The sequence below is a fragment of the Nicotiana tabacum genome, chromosome 17, assembly GCF_000715075.1.
Source record: "Nicotiana tabacum cultivar K326 chromosome 17, ASM71507v2, whole genome shotgun sequence".
NCBI lineage: Eukaryota > Viridiplantae > Streptophyta > Magnoliopsida > Solanales > Solanaceae > Nicotiana > Nicotiana tabacum.
This window is the reverse complement of record NC_134096.1, coordinates 13,501,464-13,510,972: the sequence shown is the minus strand read 5'-3', so window position 1 is coordinate 13,510,972 and position 9,509 is coordinate 13,501,464. Positions and strand designations below refer to the sequence as shown.

The 9,509-nt window shown below is 36.3% G+C and overlaps 1 protein-coding gene across 1 annotated transcript; it reads left to right on the top strand.

The window, feature by feature from the left end:
• The first annotated feature begins 5,035 nt into the window (after nucleotides 1-5,035).
• Nucleotides 5,036-7,849, top strand: LOC107830561 (ras-related protein Rab11C-like). The gene is made up of 3 exons (XM_016658172.2): nucleotides 5,036-5,173; nucleotides 5,532-5,717; nucleotides 7,049-7,849. The coding sequence occupies exons 2-3, from the start codon at nucleotides 5,553-5,555 to the stop codon at nucleotides 7,532-7,534; spliced, it is 651 nt and encodes a 216-aa protein (XP_016513658.2). The 5' UTR covers nucleotides 5,036-5,173; nucleotides 5,532-5,552; the 3' UTR covers nucleotides 7,535-7,849.
• Nucleotides 7,850-9,509: the final 1,660 nt, after the last annotated feature.

The following is a 9,509-nucleotide window of genomic DNA, read 5'->3' as shown; positions in this document are numbered from 1 at the left end:
CTTCTGCGGTGCCATGGTCGTAGATACGATCTTTCTCGGTTCTGCGGCTTCCTTCGCGCTTCTGCGACGTGAAGGTCCGCAGATGCGGTCCTCTGCTAGGCAGCCGTGTTCCACAAATGTGAGCTTTGTTTCGGGTGTTAGCCATTTTTGCTCATTTTTGAGGTTTGAGTCTCGGATTTGGGCGATTCCAAAGGGGGGTTTTCACGACTTTGACTTGGGTAAGTATTATATATCCAAAAGTGATTATATTTCATAAATCCATATTTGTATTCATCGTTTATTTCGAATTTAGATGGAATAAATTGAAATTTTTATAAAACTTTACAAAAACGAAAATTTAGGATTTGAAAGACAATCCGGTGTCGGAATTCGATAATTTTAGTATGGTTGAACTCGTATCGGAACGGGTGTCCGAATTCCGTGATTTTTTGTCAGGTTCCAAAAAGTGAGCCCCACGTTGACTTTTGGTTAACTTTTTCGAAAATGACTAAAATTTAGTCTTTTTAGAATTATGAATAATTTCTAAAGCTCCAATTAAATTGTTGGCCAATAATTTAATAGGTTTGATTGGTTTGGAGATTAATTTGAAAGGAAAAGCTATGGTCGAGTGATCACTTGAAATTTGTGAAACGAGGTAAGTGTCGTGGTTAACCTTGACTTGAGGGAATAGAACCTTGAATTATTTGTTACATGAATTTCATGTGTAAATAGGCGATGTGACGAGTGCCTACACGTCGTCAAATTGTTTGTTTGCATATTTATTTGAAAATCGTAAATTATTTTAAATCATGAATTAATTATTATATTAATTATTTCTCTCATATTCCTTGTCCAATATTATGTCGTGAATTCATGCTATAATTGTAACATGTTTATTTGACTTATGTGTCTTCATTGCTACTTGACATTTAGCATATTAAATATTAAATTGGCTATTTTCTCCCTGATTTTCACCATTAATTGCTACTTGTCATTACTTGTTTCCTAAATAAATCATAATTACTGTATGCTTTGTTGTCTAATAATTTCTTATTAAATATTGTACTTATTGGAGTAGTTTTACATTTAAATGTTGTTAAATTATATTGTTGGAGCGGGTTGCATGCCACAACAGAAATTAATTGCAGGATTATATTGTGGGAACGGGTTGCACGCCGCAACAGCATGATAAAAGAAATAGTTGGCTATGACTGTTGAATTGACTTCAATTATTGATACGATTTACCTATCTCACCTCTATTATTATTATTATTATTATTATTATTATTGTTATTATTATTATTATTATTATTATTATTATTGTTATTGTTATTATTATTGTTATTATTGTTGATTATTATTATTATTATTATTATTATTATTATTATTGTTATTATTATTGTTGTACATGATAATATAAGCGACTTGCCTTAGCCTCGTCACTACTTCGTCGAGGTTAGGCTTGACACTTACAGAGTATATGGGGTCGGTTGTACTCATACTACACTTTGCACTTCTTGTGCAGATACCGGAGTTAGTCCCAGCGGCGTACTATAGATTTGTCCGGATTTAGCTATCAGAGGAGACTTGAGGTATAGCTGCACGACTTTCACAGCTCTGAAGTTCCCTTATATTGTATCTTAGTTATGTGCTTCCTTTCAGACAACTTTATTTTTATTCAAACCCTTGTTTGTAATATTCTAGAAGCTCGTGCACTTGTGACTCCAGTTCTGGGATGGTATTTAGACATCGATATTATTTTGGTTTGTTCATTTAAATTCAAATATTATTCCGGTTGTTGGTTTCTTTACTATTTAATTAAGAGAATTTGTTTAAAATGGTTAAAATTATTCTAAAGTTGCCTTGTCCAGCAAGTGAAATGTTAGGCACCATCACAGTCCTGAAGGTGGGAATTTTGGGTCGTGACAACGTATGCCCGAAATTTAATTTAGATATTTCTAGAATATTTTGACGTCGTTTTTTCAAGCATAAATGGTGCCAAATTAATCAAATGAGATCAAAGTTCAATTTTGATTGAAGCATTAGGTCTCTATTGAAATTACGGAGCCATAGCAAAAAGAATCATCGAATTCGAATATCATATGAGAGGGTTATACCAATTTCCATGTCGAAAAAAGATTTTTTTTTTTTTGGCAGAGGCAAGTCGTAGGTGTCAAATGTGACTTGCCTGGACAGATTCTAAAAATGGGGGTTTCGGCCATTTTAACACATTTGAAGCTATGGAGCTCGGATTGAAGCGATGTTTGAGGCGATTTTCACCATATGGATTGAGGTAAGTGATTCTAACTCGGTTTTGGTTAAATAACACGAAACTATTGTTGTTTTTATCAACAAATTAGTGTTTTCGGTTGAAAATAGTAGAAAATTTTATAGACTTTAATTGAAGATTTGAAGGCCTAGTTGTTGTCGAATTTGAGTAATTTTGGTATGGTTGGACTCGTGGTGGAACAAGGATTTGGATTTTGTAATTTTTATTGGATTTCAAGACGTGGGCCCCACTGTTGACTTTTTTGTTAACTTTTTCGGATTTATTGTAAAATTTAGCATTTTCATATGGAATTGATTCCTACACCTCGTGTTGATTGTATCGAATTATTTGTGACTAGATTCAAGGCGTTCAGATGCCGAATCGCGAGGAAACGACTTATTGGAATAAAGAATTGCACGATTTGAGGTAAATAACATTTCTAAACTTTGAGCTGAGGGTATGAATCCCCGAATTACGTGTTATATGAATTGTTTGGAGGTGACACACATGTTAGGTGACGGGCGTATGGGCGTGCACCATGGAAATTTGTGACGTAATTGATTCCGTAAAATTTTGTAATCAAATAATTTTGGCATCATCCATGTATTTTCATGTGTTAAAGAAATTGAGATGAGAATCATATTAAAAATCATGTTGGGGCTATATGCCGTTATTATTGAGACCAACATAGGTCATATTATTGTTGAATTATTTGTTTAAATTATAATTTCATGCTCAATCATGCTCATATTATATCTCAGTCTCTATTGCTAATTATTGATACATCATATTATTATTTCTGGGCTGATTTTCATGACATTTTGAGCCCGAGAGACTGGAGAGATAGATGAATGAGTGAGGCTGAGGCTGATTGTGAAGATATTTATGGGATCGGGCAGCATGCTGCAGCAGGTCATATTGACTTTATATACTTTATTATTATGGGATCGGGCCGCACGTCGCAGCAGGCCAGATTGGCTTATTATAGCATGTAAGTTGTCAGTGCAGCACATGAGTTTTCCGTGCAGATCCAGATATTGGTACTATAACATGTGAGTTATCCGTACGGATCCAAATATTGATACTATAGTACGTGAGTTGTCCGTGCAGATCCAGATATTGATATTATAGCACGTGAGTTGTCCGTGCGGATTAGCGCTTGGGCTGAAATATTCCCTTTCGGAGTCTGAACCCCACACAGTAAGCGCAATTGATTTTTATATTCGGGATGGATCTTCCTAGGGCATGAAGTTGCCTTATTTATTTATATTTTATTTATATTTGGGCTTGATCTGCCCGGTACAGTGCCGAGTGACTGAGTGTGCTGAATATTGAGCGTGATGGGTAGAAATACGAGACAGTGAGATTGAGTACTCTGAGAGTGTGAGTACATGAGTTCATCACTGTGCTGCATTGCATTAGACATACATACTTGATATGTAGGCATAGAGAAGCATTTTTCCTCATGTCATCTGATAATGAAATTTCTTATCTATCGTTAAAGTTTTTGAGAAAAATCACAGATTTCATACTTACTCATATTTTAGGTGATTTCGGTAAAAGATTTGAGTTTTATTGTTATAATTGAAAAGAAAATATTTATTTTTCGGAATTGTAAACGAGTTGAGCATTTTATCATTGAGTTATTACATGTGCCGCTTTAATTATATTGTTATGGATTGTTACTAGCTATTGGTATGGACTCTGACCTTTGTACAAGCTATTCACTACTTTCAACCTAAGGTTAGGTTTGTTACTTATTGAGTACATGTGGTCAGTTGTACTCATACTACACTTTTGTACCTTGTGTGCAGATTTTGGATGCTGATATTGTTGTGTATGGGGGAGCTGGTATTAGAGATATACCTGTGTTCCGGTCATAGCTGCCTCTTGATCTTGGTAGCTTTAAATTTAAAAATCTGTTTATGTATTTTCAAACAGATGATGTATTTTATTTCACACCAGCTTTGTAAATTCTGAATCTTAGAAACTCATGATTTGTACTACCAGTCCTTGGAGAATGTATTAGAGTCAGTTAAATATTAATTGAATCAGATTATTTTTTATTTGGCTTACCTAACGGGTGAGGTTAGGTACCATCACGGCTAGTTGGATTTTGGGCCGTGACAGTTTTAATCAGTGTCGGTGTGCTATATATGGGTATTTTATTAATTGGATTAACGGATATGGCTTGACTGATAAATCAGTGAGCTTTGATTTTATAATTTTCACTAAAATAGTTCACATGATTAAGAACACTGACTTGAGATTTGTTCAGAGTAATGTTACTAACAAATTTAATAAATGCTACCTATATATCTTGAAAATTAACGTTAAGTAAAAATTAAGTGTACGAATATATTATAAAAATAATAAATAAAATAATATTAAGTTATTTTAATTATAAGTAAAATACTTGGGTAAAAGTATATTATATAGTATATAATATAGAAAGTATTACATAAATGAGAGAATTTATAATATCAATGGCATAATAGATTTTTCAGACGAAAGTTTTATAAAATTTCGTCAAAGTGACTATTGTGATAACTAGAGCATAGTATAACGATTTTTGTGTAACAAAAGAAAAAAAAAATAACGTTTGGATAATAAACATAAAATTAAATGACTTTTACGTAATAAAAAAAATATTTTTTGAATATTAAATGATCACCCATAAAATTAAATTTTAAAATAAAAAACTGGACGAGCGAAGATTCAAAGAATAGTACAAATTTACTAGATTTTTAAAATCGAGAATCTCCACGTAGCGTATTATTTGCCGCACTTTCACACTAGAAATCTTATATACTCCTAAAAAAGTTTCAGTAGTACAAGTCCTCAACATTGCCCATTTCAAAACTTCCATTTTCCTCCATTGTTTCCTCCGTTTCTCTCTTTCTACACCTTTCTCTCTCCTCTCCGGTAAGTTATACACACATAAATCTCTCCATCCGGACATCCGTATATGTATGTATTTGTAAATGTATGTATATGTATCTATGTGGGTAGAGGCGGATCCGGTATTTGAACTTTATGTTTTCGAGTTAGGGATTTTACCGCAATTCATTTGATTTGCTAGGTTCAAAACCATTCTTTTTTTGTTCATATTTTAGTGAATTTTTTACACTTTGTATCCGCCCCTGATGTTTGTATGTGTGCATGTGTGTGTGTGTGTAGACATTGGCGTTTTGTGTGTGTATTTTGCAGTTAGGTTTTTTTGGGGCTAATTTGATTGGTTAATTGCGGATCTAGATGATATTTGTTGCTATGTGTCTTGTAGGTTTTAGTAGAGAAGGTAGAAATGGGGAATAGAGTGGATCACGAGTATGATTACCTGTTTAAGATCGTGTTGATTGGTGATTCTGGAGTTGGAAAATCGAACATTTTGTCCAGGTTTACGCGAAATGAGTTCTGTTTGGAGTCCAAGTCCACTATCGGAGTTGAGTTCGCCACCAGAACTCTTCAGGTCAGTACTAATTTCGTTTGTTTCATTTGAATTTCCTCATGCTTTGAGATATTAATATGGTAAATAGTTGTATTAATGTCATTTGTTAACCTGTTATCTTCTGGCTAAGTGAGTTTGATAAGGGGATTCAAACGATTGTTGAGATTTGAACTTGTGACTTTAAGCGACTTTTGAAACCCCTTTACCACTTATTAAAAAATTTCTCCTATGTCAAGGAAATTCATCAGTTTAAATATAACTAAAAGTTGTTCATTTTTACCCTATTTGGAAAAATAATTTGTTGACTAAGGGGATTCAATTGAACCCCGTCCCTCTTACTAACCCTACCCCCAGGTAAAAGAGGAGGATGTTTAGTTGGTTGACAGTCAGTGAAAATAGTCAAATGGATATAGAAAATTCATATGGACGACTTGGGACTTAGACTTGATTGATTGATTGAAAGAATGCTAACCTATTGAATGATCGATGATATGATATAGGATTTGCTGTGTTTTTGTGTGGTGATGGATGATGACATAGAGATTAGTGAAGTGAGAGAACTGCTGATTTTGTGCATCGATTCTATTCAAGCTGCAAATTAAAAGGATGAATACAATTCAGATGTATGAGCTGATGATTGCTTTCTTCTTCATGTTTTGTATTCCCACTCCCGAGGGCATATACTTTTTTGGTTAAAATTACCCATTACAGTTTGGTTTTCTGCATAAATAGGCAATCAATAACTCAAGCGTGGTCATCATGTATATGAACATGCATAAAATTTGTTTCTTTCTATGGACTATATGCAAGATAGGTATGAAGAAGTTTAGTAATGGTGTTTCTTGTCTAATGTTGGCAATATTTCTTTCAGAACTGATCTATTTGTACTTAAACAATCTGCTTCCGAGGAAAAAAGTTGGAGCCGTTATGACTTGGAAATTGGCAACTAACTATTATAGTGGCGTAATATAACACTGATTGAATCTTTACCTTATAAAAAAAAAATAACACTGATTTAAACAATCTGCTTCCGAGGAAAAAAGTTGGAGCCATTATGACTTGGAAATTGGCAACTAACTATTATAGTGGCGTAATATAATACTGATGTTTTGTATGCCTTTAAAACTAAAAGGTCCAACAGCAAGACCAGATGTCTTTCTGTAAATGGAAATTTGAGTGTTCTAGTGGTGCTTATTTTGTCAAATCATGACCAAATACACTTAAGTTGTCGAATTTATAAATATGCTCCTCATAACAATCCTTTTGTTAGGGAAATGTAAATGCAGGGCTGAAACAAACTTATTGTTCTTTTAGCAACACTTCTGGACTAATTTATTGACTTCATGATACAGGTAGAGGGAAAGACAGTGAAGGCCCAAATATGGGACACTGCAGGCCAAGAAAGGTACCGAGCCATTACCAGTGCTTACTACAGAGGAGCAGTTGGTGCACTCCTTGTTTATGACATAACGAAGAGGCAAACATTTGACAATGTTCAGAGGTGGCTCCGAGAATTGAGAGACCATGCAGATTCTAACATTGTAATTATGATGGCCGGAAACAAGTCCGACCTTAACCATCTTAGAGCAGTCTCCGACCAGGACGGACAAACTTTAGCTGAGAAAGAAGGACTGTCATTTCTTGAGACATCGGCACTGGAATCAGTTAACATAGATAAGGCTTTTCAGACTATACTGACGGAGATATACCATATCATAAGCAAGAAGGCATTGGCTGCTCAGGAAGCAGCCGCAAGCACTACCCTTCCTAGTAAAGGTACAACCATCAATGTCAATGATACCTCTGGAGATGTGAAGAAAGGCTGCTGCTCAACCTGAGTTAGAGTTTCAACGAGGAATTAAGAATCGATAGGGAGCACAATACTTTCTTCTTCTAATTTTTTGGTTTATTTTATTATTATTCAAAGCAAGAGATGTAGATTACTTTCTTGATTGTACAAGACAAAGAGGTTGTGAATGTTAATTGTCTAGTGATTTAGGAGGATCTATTCTTCATATGGTGTACTGTTTAAGTAGTTACTTCTGTAAATGACCTATACTGGTGATGTTGGGAAGAACAGATTTGCTATCTAGTGTCTTCCAGGGTACTTGGTATACAGAGGATTCAATTAAATTCTAGCATTGTCATCTATACTATTTTGAGTTCTCTGGTTCTGTTAATTCAATTCTAGCATTTTCATTCAATTGAGAAGATACTGATGTACAGGGTCAGATCTTCTACACAGAACTTCAGAGTCTTATTTCTCCTCTCATAATATTTCTAGCTTTCTTCATGACTTTTTTGGCTTACCGCAAATGCCTCCTTTGTTAATCTGGTTATATATAATCTTCTCCAGGGGGGTTTCTTTAGAACTTTAACTGCTGAAATTTCCAACGTTTGGTTTATTTTGCACACAAAAGGATTCGGGTTCATGCGATTAACCTTTGTAAGGTGCTGATAGAATGCACTAAAAGGATAATACAACTATAAGTCAGTTATAGATAGCAGATCTGGAAATAGAGTAATCCAGATTAAAGATTTTCTGTGAATGCACTTTGGTGTAAATACATAACCAAATCCACTAGTAAACAATGTTAGAATTTGCATTAACTCCCATTTCAACTTTTTCAGTTTTGTCTTGATGTGATGAAAGGCATTCTTAACACTTAGATATTTTGATTCGTGTGGTTGGTTCATCCCTCTTTGACTTGCAAATAACAAAATATATCCCTTTCTCCAAGTGGGTTGCATGACCAACTACCAAGTCATGACAAGTGGTCGGCCAACAACTTGGTTAAAGTTAACCTCTCAAAGTCGCATGTAGCATAATTTGTTTATATCAATTTGTATGAACTCTGATTAGTACCCAAGGGAATAACTATAGTTCTTTTTCGCCTTTTGCCCCTAGCTTTGTTTTAGTAGTAAGAATATAGCACGTGATGTGTGGGTTAAGCTATATTACGAGTTCGAATGCTGCGTCGGGCCAAAAGTCCTGTCAAGAAGGATAGAGGAACAGTGTTACAACCCAGATTTTGGAGTTGTAATTTCGGCCAAGAACTGGTGAGAAAGGGTCCTTCTGATGGTCTGACGTAGAGACGTCTACTCGGGCAACTTGGGCTTTTTAATTTTAAGCATATATAAGGGGGGTATACGTGATGAAAGCTCCGACCTGCCTCCCCCATACGTGCTGCCACCAAGCCGTATAGAACGAGCTGCCTTGGGGGAGAACCCCAAGGGCCTGCCTAGATGACTCAAGGGAGTGTCAAAGGTATTCATGCGAGTTTGGGAACTCGTATGGGCTGCGCAACGCCTTAGGGCATGCGTTGGGCATCAAGTAGGCAGTGGAGGCTGCTATCGTGGAACGGCCAGCCCCGCGAGCTGCCGAGTGTTGGAAAGAGACCTCCACGCCGATTGGATACTTGACGCACCTGTCATAGGGGCATCATGTGTCGACTTGTGAGCAAGGCTTTGGTTCAGCCATGCAAGCAAGGGTCCGTTGGCCTAAAGGTGCAGGTGTGGGCGACACTGCACCACTTCGGAATGGAAGCGTGCTACGAGAGGGCTATGTATGGGCATGGCACGAAAGAGGCGCATGACAATGGCCAAGGACTAAAGGTTGCCTTACTCGGGCGTGGCACGAGCTAGTCGCGGATGCACTAGACGAGTGTCAAGCTTGAGGATTGGGCTGTGCACGCGAGAGCGATGCTCAGTCTCTGGCGAAGGACAAGACATGTCCTAAGCCAAGTCCCCAGGGCGCGCAAGGATTTGTGATCCTAAGGTGGAGCGCCATGACATGTCTAGGGCCAAGGGCCT